The sequence below is a fragment of the Esox lucius genome, chromosome 24, assembly GCF_011004845.1.
Source record: "Esox lucius isolate fEsoLuc1 chromosome 24, fEsoLuc1.pri, whole genome shotgun sequence".
Classification (NCBI taxonomy): Eukaryota; Metazoa; Chordata; class Actinopteri; order Esociformes; family Esocidae; genus Esox; species Esox lucius.
In genome coordinates, this window is record NC_047592.1 from 1027176 (window position 1) to 1049488 (window position 22313).

The 22313-nt window shown below is 45.2% G+C and overlaps 2 protein-coding genes across 5 annotated transcripts in view; both read right to left on the reverse strand.

The window, feature by feature from the left end:
- The window catches only part of zgc:158659 (uncharacterized protein LOC791141 homolog), a 36645-nt gene extending 34156 nt beyond the window's left edge, over positions 1 to 2489 (reverse strand). For all 4 annotated transcript variants that reach the window (XM_034290732.1, XM_034290733.1, XM_034290734.1 and 1 more), the window contains exon 1: positions 2190 to 2489. The gene's annotated coding sequence lies outside the window, so the exon portion shown is untranslated. The remainder of the gene's footprint in view (positions 1 to 2189) is intronic.
- A 7290-nt stretch (positions 2490 to 9779) lies between these two features.
- Positions 9780 to 22313, reverse strand: part of LOC109615227 (zinc finger CW-type PWWP domain protein 1) — a 36435-nt gene continuing 23901 nt past the window's right edge. Inside the window, exons 9-14 of the mRNA XM_034290767.1 lie at positions 20292 to 20364; positions 12161 to 12222; positions 10787 to 10832; positions 10510 to 10689; positions 10026 to 10180; positions 9780 to 9896 (exon numbers count right to left, since the gene is read on the reverse strand). Coding sequence (XP_034146658.1) covers positions 9780 to 9896; positions 10026 to 10180; positions 10510 to 10689; positions 10787 to 10832; positions 12161 to 12222; positions 20292 to 20364 — 633 coding nt within the window. The remainder of the gene's footprint in view (positions 9897 to 10025; positions 10181 to 10509; positions 10690 to 10786; positions 10833 to 12160; positions 12223 to 20291; positions 20365 to 22313) is intronic.

The following is a 22313-nucleotide window of genomic DNA, read 5'->3' on the forward strand; positions in this document are numbered from 1 at the left end:
CAACAACCCATAACCCAACCTACAGTTCAACAACCCATAACCCAACCTACAGTACCTCAGCCCATAACCCAACCTACAGTTCAACAACCCATAACCCAACCTACAGTTCAACAACCCATAACCCAACCTACAGTTCAACAACCCATAACCCAACCTACAGTACAACAACCCATAACCAAACTACAGTTCAACAAACCATAACCCAACCTACAGTGCAACAACCCATTACCCAACCTACAGTGCAACAACCCATAACCCAACCTACAGTTCAACAACCCATAACCCAACCTACAGTTCAACAAACCATAACACCACCAACAGTACAACAACCCATAACCCAACCTACAGTACAACAACCCATAACACAACCAACAGTACAACAACCCATAACACAATCTACAGTAGATCAACCCATAACCCAACCTACAGTTCAACAACCCATAACACAACTTACAGTACAACATACCACAACACAAGCTACAGTACAAAACCCATGATGTTGGTTTATGTTTGGTTTATTATTGCTGGGTTATTAATTCTGGGTTATTAATAATGGGTTATTAATGCTGGGTTAATAATGTTGGGTTATTGATACTGGATCATTAATGCTGGGTTATTAATTCTGGGTTATTAATGCTGGGTAATTAATGGTGGATTATTGATACTGGGTTATAATGCTGGGCTATTGATGCTGGGTTATTAATGGCGGATTATTGATACTGGGTTATTAATGCTGGGTTATAGATACTGGGTTATTAAGGCTGGTTATTAATGCAGGGTAATTGATACTGGGTTATTTATGCTGGGTTATTAATGCTGGGTTATTAATGCTTGGTTATTGATACTGGGTAATTAATGCTGGGTTATTGATACTGGGTTATTAATGCAGGGTAATTGATACTGGGTTATTGACACTGGTTTATTAGTGCTGGGTTATTAATGCAGGGTAGTTGATACTGGGTAATTGATACTGGTTTATTAATGCAGGGTTATTAATGCAGGCTTATTGATACTGGGTTATTGATACTGGTTTATTAATGCTGGGTTATTAATGCAGGCTTATTGATACTGGGTTATTGATACTGGTTTATTAATGCTGGGTTATTAATGCAGGGTTATTGATACTGGTTTATTAATGCTGGGTTATTAATGCTGGGTTATTAATGCAGGGTTATTGATACTGGGTTATTTATGTTAGGTTATCAATGTTGGTGAGTAATGTTAAATACGTAAGTACTTTCAGTAAGTACTGAAAGGGTGATCAATGTCATGTTCTTCATCCAAGTTTGCATTTGAAATCCAACAATTACTATGTGATTAAAGTTTAGAAAATACAGCAGAACAGATAATAACGTTCAATGGAAAGAGTGGTAAAGAAAAGTTGAAAAAGCCCCTCTCCTAGTCACAGCTCCACTCCAAATATCCTGAACTAACCCAAGGTGCAAATTTGAACCCCTGACTGACAACGGTTCCTTGAGGGACCCCGTGGATTCCTTGCAGATCTCCCATGTTCCTCAAATGACCACACATTCGAAGGGTATATTACTTCATTTTATATTCAGTCATTTAGCAGGGGGCGGTTACCCAAAGCGTTGGGAAATACAAACCGAAAACGATCTGTTCCGTTTGATTGACTGACATAATGGGCTACATTTGATCTGAGCGGTCGCGAGAACGCCCTCGCCAGTAGCCCTATGGGCGCGCGCGCACCGTGGGCATGTGTAGCTGTCTTTATTTGACACATAAACATTGTGGCTGAGTCAGGTAGATCAAATATAAGCCCACTGTAACCTATTTATCTCATTACGGGGCTGCAGCTAGGCTATAAACCTGTCGAGTCTTCCTGAGAGAGACTGATGTTAGTTATCCAACAGGCCATTCTGGATGTCTTTGTTATTACATTTATCATGAGGGATGCGCTCCTAAAAATAAACAGATATTTCTTCTGTTTATTTCGGTCTCTCGCTCTCGCGGCAACATATCCAGCAGTAAAAGCCCTCTCATCTCCCTGTTTCGTTTCTCTTCCACTTTTCTGTGTGACTATTGTCAGCAATGACATCCTGAAACACCACACACACAAACACGGACTCACTCAGCGCCAATTCGACACGCGCAGTCCGCTCAGTATGTCGCGGCGATGAACCGTGAGTCATAAAAAAAAGCATCCCTCCCTGAAGTTTGTCACTCACCGCGTCCCCCGGTCTCTCCCGCCAGTCTGTCAGGCGGGTGGGTCTGTCTTGCGGAGCCGGTAGTGATGTGTATCTGTGGCCCGAGCCTCCGTTACAGCCCCGGTCATAGCATCACTGTCTACCCGCAGATATAACTGGACACAGTTACTCTCTGGCACTTCCCTCCTTATCTGGCGTTAAAACGTTACATCCGCGCATTCCAGTGCCGACGCCTGCCTCACTTCTTTAAACGTAAAACTAAATGGGCTATAAACCATCCAGTTCATCTACCCGGCCCGGGTACATCCGAGAACAATGTGTTCGGAAGGGAGGGGGAGCAGAGGAGGGAACCACAAGTAATCACATAATTCATTTTTAAAGGGGAGGCGGCCTGGCAGTCAGCTGTTCCTGTGTCGGAGGCGGTCGGAGGAAGTGAGCAGGGTTCTGCGCCTTTATGAACGGATAGGGGCTGTTAACAAAATATTACTCGGCAAAACAAAAAACGATTCTATGAAAAACACGATCATCATCTGAAATCTAAAGCGGACCCAAAAGTTAGAATATTATTCACAAAATTAAAAACGTAAATATGTAGCCCTTTAAAATTGATAAGCTATCATATGACGACTGGCAAAAGCCAATCATATTTGTGATTGTGAAATATGTGATAGTTGACTATTTCCTTAATGCTGTGCTTAAACAATGTCCCTCCACGCATGTTTATTCCCTTTAAAATAATGTTTCACTGTTTTCTTGTTCTTAAAACAGAAAACACAAACAGCGTGTTGGATTAAAAAGGTTGTTGTGGTTGTTTGTGGACAGTTGCCAGGCAGATGTGAAGAGGTTGACTCTAAGACCCCGACCCCCACAAACACACACAACCCCTCCTTTATGTTTTGTGGTGAGATTAGGGATCTGTTGTTGTTGTCTCCCTTCATCCATCTCTATCTGTTGATAAGGGAGAGCTTTAGAGATTGCAATCACATGGTGTGTATCCCAACCCCCTATTTACTCATCTCACTCTTCTCTAACCTCTTCATTCCTCTTTTCTTCACCTCTCTAAATTCCTCTGTTCTTCTCACCTACAGCCAGTTATAGTGTGACTGTACAGGTGCATCTCAAAAAATTTGAATATTGTGGAAAAGTTAGTTTTTTCCCCATAATTCAAATAAAAAAGTAATACATTCATATATTCTAGATTTATTACACATAAAGTGAAACAATATTAGAATAAAAAATGTATAAAACAGAAATGTCGACCTGAGAAGAGCTCTAATCAGCTAACTAACTCAAAACACCTGCAGAGGTTTCCTAAGTTAATTTATGCACTCAATACTCGGTCGGGGCTCCTTTTGCACTAATTAATACATCAGCCTGTGGCAATGCTGAGGTGTTGTGGAAGCCCTGGTTGCTTTGATAACTGCCTTCAGCTCGTCTGTGTTGTTGGGTCTGGTGTATCTCATCTTCCTCTTGACAATAACCAATAACTACCTCTATGGGGTTCAGTTCAGGCGAGTTGGCTGGAAAAGGAAATCAGCATCTCTGTAAAGCTTATCAGCAGATGGAAACATGAAGTGCTCTAAAATCTCCTGGTAGACAGCTGCATTGACTCTGGACTTGATTAAATCACAGAGGACCAACACCAGCAGATGACATGGCACCCCAAATCATCACTGACTGTGGAATCATCACACTGGACTTCAAGCAACTTGGATTCTGTGCCTCTCCACTCTTCCTCCAGACGCTGGGACCTTGCCATGCCATCTTCTTCCGCTTATCCGGGGCCGGGTCGCGGATAAGCGACCCGATGTACTTTCATCTGAAAGATGTACTTTCATCTGAAGAGAGGACTTCGGACCACTGAGCAGCGCTCCAGCTCTTTTTCTCTTTCAACCAGGTAAGACGCTTCTGACCTTGTCTCTGGTTCAGGAGTGGCTTGAAACCAAGAATGTGACACTTTCCTGGACACATCTGTGCGTGGTGGCTCTTGATGCACTGACTCCAGCCTCAGTCCACTCCTTGTGAAGCTTCCCCAAGTTCGTGAATATGGTTTACTTGACAATCCTCTCAAGGCTGTGGTCATCCCTGTTTCTTGTGCACCATATCCCTTCCACACTTTTCCCTTCCAGTCAACTTTCCATAAATATGGTTTGATACAGGACTCTGCGAACAGCCAGCCCTTTCAGCAATGACCTTCTGTGGCTTACCCTCCTCTTGGAGGGTGTCAATGAGACAACTTCTGGACAACTGTCAAGTCAGCCGTCTTCCCCATGACTGTGGTTGTGTACTGAACCAGACAGAGATTGAAGGCTCAGGGAGTTAATTAGCTGATTAGTGCTATTCTCAGGTTGACATTTCTGTATTGTACATTTTTGCTATTCTGGATTTTTGATTTCCATGAGCTGTAACCCATAATCATCAAGATTGAAACAAAGACGTGTTGAAATGTTTCACTTTATGTGTAATGAATACAAAAACATGTTTTGATTTGAAAAATATTCAAATTTTTTGAGATGCACCTATAATATACAACAGGGCCCTATTTTCCTGTCCCATAAACCCAGGAATCCTTGGAGTAGAACATCTTGTGTATAACTCTTGGGTAGAACATCTGGAGTAGAACACTTGGGTAGAACATCTGGAGTAGTAAACATTAGGGAAAAAAACGCAGACTCACCGAGAGGTCATGAGTGGACGATAACAGTCTGGTGCTCCGAGACAACACATAAACCAGTCAGGAGGTCTGTCTCTGTCAGAACATGTCCTCAGACCTGATATACCAGTCAGGAAGTCTGTCTCTCTGTCAGAACTTGTCCTCAGACCTGATGTACCAGTCAGGAAGTCTGTATCTCTGTCAGAACATGTTCTTAGACTAAATAAACCAGTCAGGAAATCTGTCTCTCTGTCAGAACATGTTCTTAGACTAAATAAACCAGTCAGGAAATCTGTCTCTCAGTCAGAACGTGTTCTCAGACTAAATAAACCAGTCAGGAAGTATGTCTCTCTGTCAGAATATGTCCTCAGACCTGATATACCAGTCAGGAAGTCTGTTTCTCGGTCAGAACATGTCCTCAGACCTGATATACCAGTCAGGAAGTCTGTCTCTCGGTCAGAACATGTCCTCAGAAATGATAAACCAGTCAGGAAGTCTGTCTCTCTGTCAGAACATGTCATCAGACCTGATATACCAGTCAGGAAGTCTGACTCTCGTCTGAACATGTTCTTAGACTAAATAAACCAGTCAGGAGGTCAGTCTCTCAGTCAGAACGTATTCTCAGACTAAATAAACCAGTCAGGAGGTCAGTCTCTCTGTCAGAACATGTCCTCAGACCTGATATACCAGTCAGGAAGTCTGTCTTTCGGTCAGAACATGTCCTCAGACCAGATGTACCAGTCACGAAGTCTGTCTCTCTGTCAGATCGTGTCTTCAAGCCAGATGAATCATTTAAGATGTCTGTCTCCGTGTGAGAAATGTCTTCTTGTTGTTGAAAACATTAATATCCATTGTATTAGATTAGATATAAAACAATCCAGTTGTTGCTAGTCTCTTGTTTCCCTGACAACATCACACTGTTATTTTGACTGGTCTGTGTGTGTCCTGTGTTCAGTATGTTGTGTGTGTTAGGTCTGTCGCTGAATCTCCCCTCTGATCTGACAGTGTGTGTTCAGTATGTTGTGTGTGTTAGGTCTGTCGCTGAATCTCCCCTCTGATCTGACAGTGTGTTCAGTATGTTGTGTGTGTTCAGTATGTTGTGTGTGTTAGGTCTGTCGCTGAATCTCCTCTCTGATCTGACAGTGTGTGTTCAGTATGTTGTGTGTGTTAGGTCTGTCGCTGAATCTCCCCTCTGATCTGACAGTGTGTGTTCAGTATGTTGTGTGTGTTAGGTCTGTCGCTGAATCTCCCCTCTGATCTGACAGTGTGTGTTCAGTATGTTGTGTGTGTTAGGTCTGTCGCTGAATCTCCCCTCTGATCTGACAGTGTGTGTTCAGTATGTTGTGTGTGTTCAGTATGTTGTGTGTGTTAGGTCTGTCGCTGAATCTCCCCTCTGATCTGACAGTGTGTGTTCAGTATGTTGTGTGTTAGGTCTGTCGCTGAATCTCCCCTCTGATCTGACAGTGTGTGTTCAGTATGTTGTGTGTTAGGTCTGTCGCTGAATCTCCCCTCTGATCTGACAGTGTGTGTTCAGTATGTTGTGTGTTAGGTCTGTCGCTGAATCTCCCCTCTGATCTGACAGTGTGTTCAGTATGTTGTGTGTTCAGTATGTTGTGTGTGTTAGGTCTGTCGCTGAATCTCCCCTCTGATCTGACAGTGTGTGTTCAGTATGTTGTGTGTGTTAGGTCTGTCGCTGAATCTCCCCTCTGATCTGACAGTGTGTGTTCAGTATGTTGTGTGTGTCAGGTCTGTCGCTGAATCTCAGTGTGTGTTCAGTATGTTTTAATCTTCCTCTGTCCCTTCCTACTGGTCTCCGTGGCGATGCGGAGGTTGGTTGGTGGCAGCTGAAACAATGTAGCCTCACTTCCTCTCCCCCACCTCTCTGTCGCTCCCTTTCTCTCTCCCACCTCTCCCTCCTCCTCTCACTCCTTCCTCTCTCTCCTCCTATCACTTCTTCCCCTCTCTCCCTCTGAGGGACAGTGTTCTGGGCCAGTATGTCTGTCTGAGATGATATCTTCACCCAGACTGAGGGACAGTGTTCTGGGCCAGTATGTCTGTCTGAGATGATATCTTCACCCAGACTGAGGGACAGTGTTCTGGGCCAGTATGTCTGTCTGAGATGATATCTTCACCCAGACTGAGGGACAGTGTTCTGGGCCAGTATGTCTGTAAGGTGTGTCAGTTGTGTGGTTGTAGGGGGTTCTAGTCTTTACATCTGTAAGGTGTGTCAGTTGTGCGGTTGTATGGGGTTCTAGTCTGTATGTCTGTAAGGTGTGTCAGTTGTGTGGTTGTAGGGGGTTCTAGTCTGTATGTCTTTAAGGTGTGTCAGTTGTGTGGTTGTAGTGGGTTCTAGTCTGTATGTCTGTAAGGTGTGTCAGTTGTGCGGTTGTAGAGGGTTCTAGTCTGTATGTCTGTAAGGTGTGTCAGTTGTGTGGTTGTAGGGGGTTCTAGTCTGTATGTCTGTAAGGTGTGTCAGTTGTGCGGTTGTAGGGGGTTCTAGTCTGTATGTCGTGTCAGTTGTGTGGTTGTAGGGGGTTCTAGTCTGTATATCTGTAAGGTGTGTCAGTTGTGTGGTTGTAGGGGGTGCTAGTCTGTATGTCTGTAAGGTGTGTCAGTTGTGTGGTTGTAGGGGGTTGTAGTCTGTATGTCTGTAAGGTGTGTCAGTTGTGTGGTTGTAGGGGGTTCTAGTCTGTATGTCTGTAAGGTGTGTCAGTTGTGCAGTTGTAGGGGGTTCTAGTCTGTATGTCGTGTCAGTTGTGTGGTTGTAGGGGGTTCTAGTCTGTATATCTGTAAGGTGTGTCAGTTGTGTGGTTGTAGGGGGTGCTAGTCTGTATGTCTGTAAGGTGTGTCAGTTGTGTGGTTGTAGGGGGTTCTAGTCTGTATGTCTGTAAGGTGTTTGATGATAATTGATGGGGGGAATCTTAACTCAGTGTGTCAGGGGTGTGTTTGTTGGGGATTCTAGTCTGTATTGTTACTCAGTGTCAGGGGTGTGAGAGAGGTATGCACGGTTTCTGATACCCTCATGCAATGGAGAATTTCCAATAGGCAAACCTGGCTCTCAAAAGGACTGAGGGAAACTGTGCTGCATTTTCTGGTCACCTGCCTAATTTTGGAGTGTAATTCTGATGCATATTTCACTCTGATCATTCCTGCAAAAAATACAAACCAAATCCAACATTGGCAAATTGCAGTATGTTTTAGGTGAAATTAATTCATTAATTCAACAGCACACTTTAGATCCTGGTCCTCGGGACCCAAAGAGGTGCACATTTTAGTTTTTGCCAAAGCACTCACACACCTGATTCAAATTAAAGACTTGCTGATGGGTTGATTAGGTCAATCAAGTGTGTAAGTGGTAGGGCAACATTTGAAACTAGTGCGTGAGTGCTAGGGCAAAAACTAAAATGGGTTCCGAGGACCAGGATTGGGAAACACTCCTTTAGATGATTTCCTACAATTATTACATCTTTTTACAATATACTTAAATTCAGGGGGAATACATTTTAAGATGTAGCACTCTGTGATTTCGTCCTCATTTAACGCAGGTTTTATACGAGCGTGAGAGAGGGAAGACAGACACCCCGAGAAAGAGAGACAGGGAGAGAGGGAAGACAGACACCCTGAGGGAGAGAGACAGGGACAGAGACAGGGAGAGAGGGAAGACAGACACCCTGAGGGAGAGAGACAGGGAGAGAGAAGACAGACACCCTGAGGGAGAGAGACAGGGAGAGAGAGACAGGGAGAGGGAAGAAAACAGTGACATCACGAGGGAGGGGGAGACAGGGACAGAGAGACAGAGAAACAGGGAGGGAAGACAGACATGGGAAACTAAGATAGAGAGACATTGAAACAGGGAGACGGGATAGACAGACAGACAGGGAGGGCTGGTGTCTGTAGAGCTGGCCCCATTGTTCTACCTTTCCTGTTTTCTGCCCTCACTGCTCAGTCAGACAGGCAGCATTATCTGGAATCTAAATGAGCGTGGAGACAGATTTGTGTGTGTGTGTGTGTAGGTAGGTGTATTTTTGTGTTTGTGTGTGTACCACACATTTGCTCTCCAACAGAAACCCTCCCCTCCCAGCTAGCGGACAAAAACAAGCGGAAGTCAGTGAGTATCCTGTAAAACAGCAGCGAAGAGGAAATAAACAACTCTGAAACTCCATCAAAATGTTGTTTTCTGACCCCCCCCCCGTATTCAGGATTCTTGTAGCTGCTTTCTCGCCCTCCCTCCCCTCTATTGTTTATGACCAGTCAGCCAATTGGATGTGGCTGTAAAGTGGAGGTCATTTTCTGCAACAGTTTATGTAAGGCCCATGATAGCAGTCATCATCCTTATAAGCATTACAATTTGTATACCAAATTCTCATTTGTTTTAGTTGTCTTGAAAATACAGTAATGTACTTGCCTTGCACCAAAAACAAAACACACGCTAAGTGAATATTTATTATATTAAATGTCTGTTCACATAATGAGACAACAGAAACATTTCAAAGAAATACTGAACAGCGATAATATAAACACACTTCACCTCAACTACATTAACAAGAGGAGTAAAACACTTGACTAAAAGAGTTAAATTATAACTATTTAAATTAAAACACAGGAGTAAAACACCTGACTGAAAGAGTTAAATTATAACTATTTACATTAAAACACAGGAGTAGAACACCTGACTGAAAGAGTTAAATTATAACTATTTACATTAACACACAGGAGTAAAACACTTGACTAAAAGAGTTTAATCTGAACTATTTACATTAAAACACAGAAGTTAAATACAAGATGAAATTGTTTCAAAACTCCATGAACCTCAACAGACTTTGGACTTTCAGTGTCCCTTCTATCCCCTTTCTTTCTCTCTCTCTACTCTCTCCTCAAACAGCATGACAGAGAAGTCATCTTCCTCCTCGTGATTTCCTGAGCCAGTCTCATCTCCTACTCCCCAATCTCTCTCCTCTCTACTCCTCCTCAAACAGCATGACAGAGAAGTCATCTTCCTCCTCCATGTTCTCCTGAGCCAGTCTCTTCATCAGCTCCTCTCTGCAGCCCATAATCTCCATGTCTTCATCTAGGAACTCCTCACCTACATCATCTACTTCTTCACCTCCTTTCTTCCCTGTTTCTTTTTGTCTCTCCTCTTCAGACTCACCTGTTGTCTCTCTCTCCATCTCTTCCTCCTTCTCTTTCTCTCTGTTTTCCTGTACATGGCTCATCTTCTCTTTCAGTTTATTTCTTTCTTCTCTTTGAGTGGCCTCTTTCTCTCTTTTATTCTTTACTGAGACTACCACTCCCTCCTTCTCCACCTCTTCCTCTTCCTCTCTCTCTGGCACTGTCTGGTCAGGGATGTGTAGGTTAGGGGCTGAAGGGACCAAAGGTTAGAGGTCAAACAGACACAGGTGCTGGGTAATGAACATGGTCATTCTGTGGAGTAAAACCAACCCACCTGGTTGGGGTGAAGTCAGCCTCTTACCCTCCCTCAGATCCACCACAGCAGAAACACAGGGAGAGAGGGAGGTCTGGAACAGGAGTAGGAGGAGAAAGAGAGATGGAGGAAAAAGAGAGAAGGAGGAAGGGAGTGGAAGAGAGACGGGGGGCAGACGTGGGACAGAGAGAGGGAGGTCTGGAACGGGAGTAGGAGGAGAAAGAGAGTAGGAGTGGAAGAGGGTGGAAACAGAGGGAGATACACACCTGAAGGAGTCTTGCTGATGGGCTTCAGACCGCTGAACCTCTTCCTATCCTCTCCCTCTCTTCCTTTCTTTACTCCTTCTTCCACTCCACTCCTCTTTAGGCCTCTCATCGTTTCCTTCAGCTCCCGTCCCTCTGTCTTCTTGTCTCTCTTCTCTTCTCTCGTGGTTTTCTTCCTGGGTTCTGTGGATGAAACCATGAAGGCATGAACAGACTGACCCAGTCTTCTGTGTTAGTGTTGAGTTGGAATTAAACCCTGCAAACAGAGGGACCCACTCACCTCTCTGCTCTCCGTCACTCTGTTGATGCAGTCTCTTAAAAGGCTTCTGAGGAACACACACATTTTAGGTTTTACCATCTTTGTAGGGACTTAAGTTTAGAGACAAGTCCTCTTTCCCTAATCTAACCCTCACCCCAAAGCTTACCTCTAACCCTTAACCCAACGTCTCAGACAACAACTAACCCTCACCCCAAATCTTACCTCTAACCCTTAACCCAACGTCTCAGACAACAACTAACCCTCACCCCAAATCTTACCTCTAACCCTTAACCCAACGTCTCAGACAACAACTAACCCTCACCCCAAATCCTACCTCTAACCCTTAACCCAACGTCTCAGACAACAACTAACCCTCACCCCAAATCTTACCTCTAACCCTTAACCCAACGTCTCAGACAACAACTAACCCTCACCCCAAATCTTACCTCTAATCCTTAACCCAACGTCTCAGACAACAACTAACCCTCACCCCAAATCCTACCTCTAACCCTTAACCCAACATCTCAGACAACAACTAACCCTCACCCCAAATCTTACCTCTAACCCTTAACCCAACGTCTCAGACAACAACTAACCCTCACCCCAAATCCTACCTCTAACCCTTAACCCAACGTCTCAGACAACAACTAACCCTCACCCCAAATCTTACCTCTAACCCTTAACCCAACGTCTCAGACAACACACAACCCCCCCACTCAACCAGGAAGAACTCACCAGCACTCACCAGACTCAGCTTGCAGGCTTGCAACCACTTACTGTGGTCATGTAACGCCCTGGCAACTGTGGTCATGTAACGCCCTGGCAACTGTGGTCATGTAACGCCCTGGCAACTGTGGTCATGTAACGCCCTGGCAACTGTGGTCATGTCAGGCCCTGGTAACTGTGGTCAGGTAATGCCCTGGTAACTGTGGTCATGTAAGGCCCTGGCAACTGTTGTCATGTAAGGCCCTGGTAACTGTTGACATGTCACGCCCTGACAACTGTTGTCATGTAAGGCCCTGGCAACTGTTGTCATGTAAGGCCCTGGCAACCGTTTTCATGTAAGGCCTTGGTAACTCTGGTCATGTAATGCCCTGGTAAGTGTGGTCATGTCAGGCCCTGGTAACTGTGGTCAGGTAATGCCCTGGTAACTGTGGACATGTAAGGCCCTGGCAACTGTTGTCATGTAAGGCCCTGGTAACTGTTGTCATGTCACGCCCTGACAACTGTTGTCATGTAAGGCCCTGGCAACCGTTTTCATGGAAGGCCTTGGTAACTCTGGTCATGTAATGCCCTGGTAAGTGTGGTCATGTCAGGCCCTGGTAACTGTGGTCAGGTAATGCCCTGGTAACTGTTGACATGTAACGCCCTGGTAACTGTTGTCATGCAGCCTGCCTTATATCTGATGTTGTTTGATTTCTTCCTCTTCTTATCGTCCAACAGAATGCCCATCACCTCTACAACTCACACACAACAATAACAACACACACAACAACACACATAACAACAAACATAACAAAAACACACACAACAACGTAATATCAGCAATAACAACACACAAAAATACCAACAAAAACACAACACATTTGAGTGAGATCCAGATTTCTCAGAGCAATAATCAGTTAAACACAAAGTATCATATGTACAGTAAACTTCAAATATGTTCACAAATAAAATGTTTGCATCTGTTTAAGCACACTCTAGACCAGAGGTGGAACTTCGCTTTCTCTCTAATGGGTGCGAACCAAGCCGCAGAGGGCACCCCCATGCCTCCCCCACTAAAATATTACTATTGCTACTAGATTTCCCATTTAAAAGATAGAGACAGATCATGTTAATATTTAATACTCCCCATTTCATGTACTATGAACAGATGCTGGTTATTAGGCTACAACAGTACCTAAACTTGGCTACTAGCTGCTATTGGACCTGGTTCATAATTGTATCTCCCCCTTCGCCTGAAGTCGCGATGCTGCTCCTGTCATTGTAACGTCACATCTATCCATGTACTCATGCATCTGCTGCTCAACAACTTTATTAAAGACGTTTCTCAAGGGCATATATCATTATATTTATATTTTTATAATGTATTGCTTTTTTCCTCTGACTGGCAGACATATCTACATTCCATTTTTATGTTTTGTTACTTAAACTAGCTATCTTCAAAATCTTAAGCAAATCAGCTGACAAGATCTGACGTTACACCCAGGGTTGCCATATAGCGGTGACATTATACTGCCCAACCTCCACATAGAAACTGCACAAACGCTATTTCTTCTAATTCCCTATCCGAATTTGGCAACACTGCGGTCACATATTGGTCGATCATACAAATGCATTATGGAATAACAAAACAAATATAGATAGATATAGTTTATCACATCAATGTCAACTTAATAGTTTCTAGCAAAAAATAAAATATCAATGATTTAGTTCTATTTGCGATATTTTGAACGAAGTATTTTTTCTTACAGTCAATAAATTTGAGATCAATTTGGCTCCCTAAAGCACCGTCTAGAGTAGAGGCGGAGCTTAAATGGGTTAAAAAAAAATTAACCGTAAGATAAACTTCTTTGTGGGGCCCTCTGATTGGCTGGCATGGGTGCCGTGCACTCATTGAACCAATTTAAGCTCCGCCTCTGCTCTAGACAGTGCTTTAGATGTATTGACTGTAAGAAAAAAAAAACATAAGTATGAAAAAACTGAATTCAATCATATGAAAAAAATGTATTCAAGCTTGGAAAAAGTGTATGCTAAAATCCTTAAATGGATTTTCACATCTGATCTTAAAATGTCTTTGTTCAAAAGATTACAATTTCTTCACATGTTAATTTTGAGCCTCTATTGGCGTGGAGGCGGGGCTTTATCTGGGCATTGAATTCTTACACCTGATTAGCCATGAATCACACCATTACAAGGTGAAAATCATATCCTTTCCATGCACTGCTTTCCCAATGCAATCTGTGGAGAGACGTTTAATAATCGTGTGAACTAGGCTAACTGTGTACATTTAAACAGAATAATAAACTTATCCACAGGCTGCATCGACATCAATGTTGCCATGGTCACAGACACAGATATTGATGAAAGTTTAACGTGTTCTGGAGGTACATTGTACCCCAACATAATCTCCCCCCAGATTAAGAGTGACATTAAGGGTGACAGGAGCATATAAAACGTGGCAAACTCACAGCTTGTCAGGCCTATCAGTGCACAGTCTATGTGTGTGCTATGGTTTATTTAACTAATCAATAACTATCGATGTTCATTTAATATACAGTTTTTTATTTTTTATTTTATTTATTTATCCTTTATTTTACCAGGGGATGTCCCATTGAGATAATCAAATCTCTTTTACAAGGGAGCCCTTGGGTAACAGTTACACAAATTACACAGAATCACAGAAACAGTCACAACAACAAAATTAATTTACAAAACATATGAAATTATTAAAAATAACATAAAGGGGTTATTTAAAACATGCGCATTGTTCAGATTTGGATTGCCTAAGTAATTTTTTTAAATGTTCAAGTGGGATAAAAACAGAAAGCTTCAAAACTTTTTGGAGCAAATTCCAACACCAAGGAGCAACATAACTAAAAGCAGTCTTACCAAATTCAGTTGTTACACGTGGGATATTCAGAGTCAGAATGTTATTGGAGCGGAGATTGTAAATGGAATGTTTCCTGGTTAACAAGCTAATAAGATAGCTGGGTAAAATACCATTGATAGCTTTATAAATAAAAATGTGCCAATGGAACCATCTACGCAGACCTAAAGAGCTAAAACCAGTCGCCTCATAAAGATGACAATGATGAGTGCATGTCTTGGCATTAGTAATAAACCGTAATGCACCATGGTAGACTGTGTCAAGTGCATGCAGCATGGTAGAGGCAGCATGCATATAAATAACATCCCCATAGTCCAAGACTGGTAAGAAAGTGGCACTGATCAATTTCTTCCTAGCTTGAAAAGTAAAACAGGATTTATTTCTAAAATAAAAGCCAAGCTTTACTCTCAGCTTTCTCACTAATTTATCAATATGAACTTTGAAGGTTAGCTTTTCATCAATCCACAGACCAAGATATTTATAAGATGAAACATTTTCAACATACTTCCCATCTAGTGTGGAAATGGCTAGGGCGGTTGATACGGGTACTATGCGAGACTTTGTGAACTGCATCACCTTTGTTTTACCAGTATTTAATACCAGTCTAAGTTCAAAGAAGGCGGCCTGCAATAAATTAAAAGACTGCTGTAGTGATTGATAAGCTAGAGCTAGGGTGGGTGCAGAACAATATAGTACGGTGTCGTCTGCATAGAGGTGTATTTTGCCATTATCTGCTACAGAGGCGAGTGTTTATGTAAATGGTAAACAGGACCAGACCAAGATTAGACCCTTGAGGGACACCTTGCCGGACCCCCAGTGGGGCAGAACTATGCCCATCGACAACTACAGTTTGTGTTCTGTTGGCGAGATAGTTTCTGAACCAATCAACTGCCTTAGTCCCCAAGCCAATGTCCCGGAGCCTCTTGAGCAGGATACAGTGATCAACTGTGTCAAAGGCTTTTGACAAGTCAATAAACAGGGCAGCACAGCTCATCTTATGATCGAGGTCAGTACAATACAGTTGTTCCTAATGTAAAAAGTAAAACTCAAACTATAGGTCCCGAGTTCGTATCTCCTCACAGGTGAAGCGAAGTATGTATTGCGAATTATTCTGTATTGACTTAGACTTTGCTGGCTAAACCTGAAACCGTATACGGTTATATTGCGACTGTTTCTGGCATGGAATAGTACATCTTCAGTCTCGCTAGCAATAGCTCAATTCTTATGATAATTCGTAGGAAGATAGTAGATACTAGTAATCCTATTACTGGATAATAAGCAGTTAAAATGGCCATTGGCAAAGGCAATATAGTTCATAGATGCTATTTGTGATGGAGGTAAACTTAGTAAGAAACGTTAGTCAGTTTAACTGTATCAATTAACTATTAAAACGGCCAAAGGCAAAAGTAGTGGTGTAGTGGTTAACAACACAGCCTTTCACGTGGGTGACCCGGGTTCAAATCTTGAGGTGGCAACATTTTCTATTGCAGTCCAGCTGAACTAGTCCACTGGCTGTTTTCACAGCGTCAATGAACTGGATTGCTTTTGCCACTGGCAATAGGCTTACTAGTTTCTACTAACTTCCTAGAAATAATCATAAGAATTGAGCAATTGCTAGGGAGACCGAAGATTATTACCGAAGACTATTCCATGCCGGAAACTGAATAATACGGAATAATTCATTATGCGTACTTCGCTTCGCCTGCGAGGAGATACGAACTTGGGACTTATAGTTCACCAGTCTGTCTCTCTAAACACTACGCTATTTAACAAAGGGTAGACACTCAGTCAGTAAGAGACATTCACTCTACTTAGCTGGCCCCGCTTACGCTGTCCGACAATAAACGACTCGTACCCATACAGTCTATGCTTATAATAAAGATTGTGAAAATCTAATATGTAATCTACATGTCTTGACCTGTTTTTTACATTCCATCGTCTCGACAAAATCTAGAGTTGCAAAATTACCACATTTATTTATTTAAAAAAAAACTGTAGCATTTTGTTGTATAGTTTCAGTTCAACTTACCTCAAGTGTAAGCTGGTAACATTATGGTGACTTGCTACCAACCACTAGCTAGCAACCGCTAACAACGCAGAGTAGCATTTAGCCTAGCTTCTTAGCCTTTGCTAACTTGGTAAATCTGCTAGGTGGGCGTTGTTTCAGCAACGCCCACCTAGATGTAATTTCAAGGATTAAAACATGATAATTGAATGTTTATATGTGGTAAAAACATAAGTTATTATTCAAAGTATGATATTGAAAAAGTCAATAATGTGTATGTTTTCATGTCATGCTCCTCCAAGAACTGCCACCTTAACGTGGTGGAGGGGTTTGAGTACCCGAGTGACCCTAGGAGCTATGTTGTCTGGGGCTATATGCCCCTGGTAGGGTCTCCCAAGGCAAACAGGTCTTAGGCGACGGGTCAGACTAAGAGCGGTTCAAACCCCCCTTAATGAAGAACAACATTATGAGTACCGTGACGTCGCCCGGTATGGCGCAGCCGGGGCCCCACCCTGGAGCCAGGCCCGGGGTTGGGGCTCGTATGCGAGCGCCTGGTGGCCGGGCCTTCCCCCATGGGGCCCGGCCGGGCTCAGCCCGAACGGGTGACGTGGGGCCGCCCTCCCGTGGGCTCACCACCCACAGGAGGGACCATAAGGGGCCGGTGCGAAGAGGATCGGGCGGCAGTCGAAGGCAGGGGCCTAGACAACCCGATCTCTGGACACAGAAACTAGCTCTAGGGACGTGGAATGTCACCTCGCTGGCGGGGAAGGAGCCTGAGCTAGTGCGTGAGGTTGAGAGGTTCCGATTAGAGGTAGTCGGGATCACCTCTACGCACGGCTTGGGCTCTGGAACCACACTCCTTGAGAGAGGATGGACTCTTCACCACTCTGGAGTTGCCCATGGTGAGAGGCGGCGGGCTGGTGTGGGTTTGCTTATAGCTCCCCAGCTCTGCCGCCATGTGTTGGAGTTTACCCCGGTGAACGAGAGGGTCGTTTCCCTGCGCCTACGGGTCGGGGATAGGTCTCTCACTGTTGTTTGTGCCTACGGGCCGAACGGCAGTGCAGAGTACCCGACCTTCTTGGAGTCTCTGGGAGGGGTGCTGGAAAGTGCTCCGACTGGGGACTCTATTGTTCTACTGGGGGACTTCAACGCCCACGTGGGCAACGACAGTGACACCTGGAGGGGCGTGATTGGGAGGAACGGCCCCCCTGCTCTGAACCCGAGTGGTGTTCAGTTATTGGACTTCTGTGCTAGTCACAGTTTGTCCATAACGAACACCATGTTCAAGCATAAGGGTGTCCATCAGTGCACGTGGCACCAGGACACCCTAGGCCGCAGGTCGATGATCGACTTTGTTGTCGTCTCATCTGACCTGCGGCCGTATGTCTTGGACACTCGGGTGAAGAGAGGGGCGGAGCTGTCAACTGATCACCACCTGGTGGTGAGTTGGATCTGATGGCGGGGGAGAAAGCTGGACAGACTCGGCAGGCCCAAGCGAACTGTAAGGGTCTGCTGGGAACGTCTGGCCGAGTCTCCTGTCAGAGAGATCTTTAACTCCCACCTCCGGCAGAGCTTCGACTGGATCCCGACGGAGGTTGGAGATATTGAGTCCGAGTGGACCATGTTCTCCACCGCCATTGTCGAAGCGGCCGCTCGGAGCTGTGGCCGTAAGGTCTCCGGTGCCTGTCGAGGCGGCAATCCCCGAACCCGGTGGTGGACACCGGAAGTAAGGGATGCCGTCAAGCTGAAGAAGGAGTCCTATCAGGCCTGGTTGGCTTGTGGGACTCCTGACGCAGCTGACGGGTACCGACAGGCCAAGCGGGCTGCAGCCCGGGTGGTTGTGGAGGCAAAAACTCGGGCCTGGGAGGAGTTCGGTGAGGCCATGGAGAAGGACTATCGGCTGGCCTCGAAGAGATTCTGGCAAACCATCCGGCGCCTCAGGAGAGGGAAACAGTGCCCTACCAATGCTGTTTACAGTAGAGGTGGGCAGCTGTTGACCTCAACTGAGGATGTCGTCGGGCGGTGGAAGGAATACTTCGAGGATCTCCTCAATCCCGCTGTCACTTCTTCCATTGAGGAAGCAGAGGATGAGGGCTCAGAGGTGGACTCGTCCATCACCCGGGCTGAAGTCACTGAGGTGGTCAAGAAACTCCTCGGTGGCAAGGCACCGGGGGTGGATGAGATCCGCCCTGAGTACCTCAAGTCTCTGGATGTTGTGGGGCTGTCTTGGTTGACACGCCTGTGCAACATCGCGTGGCGGTCGGGGACAGTGCCTCTGGGATGGCAGACCGGGGTGGTGGTCCCTCTTTTTAAGAAGGGGGACCGGAGGGTGTGTTCCAACTATAGGGGGATCACACTTCTCAGCCTCCCCGGGAAAGTCTATGCCAGGGTACTGGAGAGGAGAATACGGCCGATAGTAGAACCTCGGATTCAGGAGGAACAGTGTGGTTTTCGTCCGGGGCGTGGAACACTGGACCAGCTCTATACCCTCTACGGGGTGTTGGAGGGTTCATGGGAGTTTGCCCAACCAATCCACATGTGTTTTGTGGATTTGGAGAAGGCATTCGACTGTGTCCCTCGCGGCATCTTGTGGAGGGTGCTTGGGGAATATGGGGTCCTGGGTCCTTTGCTAAGGGCTGTCAGGTCCCTGTACAACCGAAGCAGGAGCTTGGTCCGCATTGCCGGCAGTAAGTCAGACTTGTTCCCAGTGCATGTTGGACTCCGGCAGGGCTGCCCTTTGTCACCGGTTCTGTTCGTAATTTTTATGGACAGAATTTATAGGCGCAGCCAGGGGCCGGAGGGTGTCAGGTTTGGGGACCACACAATTTCGTCTCTGCTTTTTGCAGATGATGTTGTCGTGTTGGCCCCTTCTAACCAGGACCTTCAGCATGCGCTGGGACGGTTTGCAGCCGAGTGTGAAGCGGTGGGGATGAGAATCAGTACCTCCAAATCCGAGGCCATGGTCCTCAGTCGGAAAAGGGTGGCTTGCCCGCTTCAGGTTGGTGGAGAGTGCCTGCCTCAAGTGGAGGAGTTTAAGTATCTAGGGGTCCTTTTCACGAGTGAGGGAAGGATGGAACGGGAGATTGACAGACGGATCGGTGCAGCTTCTGCAGTAATGCAGTCGATGTATCGGTCTGTCGTGGTGAAGAAAGAGCTGAGCCGCAAGGCGAAGCTCTCGATTTACCAGTCAATCTACGTTCCTACTCTCACCTATGGTCATGAGCTTTGGGTCATGACCGAAAGGACAAGATCCCGGATACAGGCGGCCGAAATGAGCTTTCTCCGCAGGGTGGCCGGGCGATCCCTTAGAGATAGGGTGAGAAGCTCGGTCACCCGGGAGGAGCTCAGAGTAGAGCCCCTGCTCCTCCACATCGAGAGGGGTCAGCTGAGGTGGCTTGGGCATCTTTTTCGGATGCCTCCGGAACGCCTTCCTGGGAAGGTGTTCCGGTCCCGTCCCACCGGGAGGAGACCCCGGGGAAGACCTAGGACTCGCTGGAGGGACTATGTCTCCCGGCTGGCCTGGGAACGCCTCGGTGTCCCCCCGGAAGAGCTAGAGGAAGTGTCTGGGGAGAGGGAAGTCTGGGCATCCCTGCTTAGACTGCTGCCCCCGCGACCCGGCCCCGGATAAGCGGAAGAAGATGGTATGGTATGGTATGGCATGTTTATTTCTTATCAACAATTCAAGATGTTTATTTGTAAGCTCCAAATCCTCTTATTTCACTCAATCGCCTTTGAGCCCTAAACAATTTAGTGACACCGAAGGCCAAATGGCCTTGCCCCTAAAATGACGAAATTCCAAGCCTGGTTCTGTGTGTGTTGTATTGTGTGTGTGTGTGTGTGTTGTATTGTCTCTGTGTGTGTGTGTTGTATTGTCTGTGTGTGTGTGTGTGTGTTGTATAGTCTGTGTGTACCTGCAAATTCACTTTCAGAACTCTCTCTGTCCGATGCTCGTCGTGTCCAAAACCCAAACCTTGACAACCTCTTCTGAAAGAAGGAACATAAGGAGAGTAAAAAGAGCTAAAAGAAAGGATGGAGAAGAGGGAAAAAAATAGAGACAAACCAGGGAGAAGAAAGGAGAGGTAGAGGAGGGAGAAGAAAGGAGAGGTAGAATAAGGGAGAGGTAGAGGAGATTGAAAAAAAGAGGAGAGGAGGGAGGAAGGAGAGGTACAGGAAGGAGAGATAGAGGAAGGAGAAAGGAGAGGAGGAGGAAGGAGAGGTAGAGGAGGGAGAAAGGAGAGGTAGAGGAGGGAGAAAGGAGAGGTAGAGGAGGGAGAAAGGAGAGGTAGAGGAAGGAGAAAGGAGAGGTAGAGGAAGGAGAAAGGAGAGGAGGGAGAAAAGAGAGGTAGAGGAGGGAGAAAAGAGAGGTAGAGGAAGGAGAGGTAGAGGAAGGAGAAAGGAGAGGTAGAGGAGGGAGAAAGGAGAGGTAGAGGAAGGAGAAAGGAGAGGTAGAGGAGGGAGAAAGGAGAGGTAGAGGAAGGAGAAAGGAGAGGTAGAGGAGGGAGAAAGGAGAGGTAGAGGAAGGAGAGGTAGAGGAAGGAGAAAGGAGAGGTAGAGGAACAGTTACAAGCATTTGGCATCTAATGTAATTGTTTATTAACACACTGTGAATGTGGCTGATATTAAACTTGATGAAGTGTCTGTGTGCGGCATATGGCTGATTTAACACTTTCCAATGAGTCAGACAGACTGGCCAGGAGATGTGTGTACAGTGTGCGTGTTGTCTTTGCTGGTTGTATGTCTCCCCCTAGTGACAGAAACACAGAACACCTGATGTCTGACAGAAGCCAAGGAGGGATACTGGATGGATAGAACATGAGTTGTGCTGCAGACAGACGTGACCAACCATGATTCAACTTATCTGGTCTGGGACCATTTAGAGACAACCACAGAGTAAACCTTTTTGCCCTTTTACCAGCCCTCTCTAGCCCCCAACCCTATCTAACTCACAGCCCTCTCTAGACAACAACCCTCTCTAGACCACAACCTCTTTAGCCCACAGCCCTATCTAACTCATAGCCCTATCTAACTCACAGCCCTATCTAACTCATAGCCCTATCTAACTCACAGCCCTATCTAACTCACAGCCCTATCTAGACAACAACCCTATCTAGCCCACAGCCCACTCTGGTCCACAGCCCACTCTAGTCCACAGCCCACTCTAGTCCACAGCCCACTCTAGTCCACAGCCCACTCTAGTCCACAGTCCTCTCTATCTGGTTGTACATGCAAATTGAACTGTCATGTAATTATGTAGAATAGGTACCTTTTTTCCTCATTCTTTCTCATAATGTAAAAAGGCCCATTTTAATGAAGAGGCATAAGCTTGGAAATCTGTCATCTACAGTGAGGGGAAAAAGTATTAGATCCCTGCTGATTTTGTATGTTTGCCCACTGACAAAGAAATGATCAGTCTATAATTTTAATGGTAGGTTTGTTTAAACAGTGAGAGACAGAATAACAGCAAAAAAATCAAGATAAACGCATACATTTATTTGCGTTTTAATGAGTGAAATAAGTATTCAACCCCTCTGCAAAACATGACTTAGTACTTGGTGGCAAAACCCTTGTTGACAATCACAGAGGTCAGATGTTTCTTGTAGTTGGCCACCAGGTTTGCACACATCTCAGGAGGGATTTTGTTCCACTCCTCTTTGCAGATCTTCTCCAACTCATTAAGGTTTTGAGACTGACGTTTGGCAACTCAAACCTTCAGCTCCCTCCACAGAAAATCTGTGGAAGGAGCTCCACATTTATAACATTTTTATAAATTGATTTAAACTGATTTATTAAAATTTTATAAATTAATTTATAACATTTGACAAACGTTTTTCTGGATGGTTTTGTTGTTATTCTGTTTCTCACTGTTCAAATAAACCTACCATTAAAATTATAGACTGATAATTTCTTTGTTAGTGGGCAAACGTACAAAATCA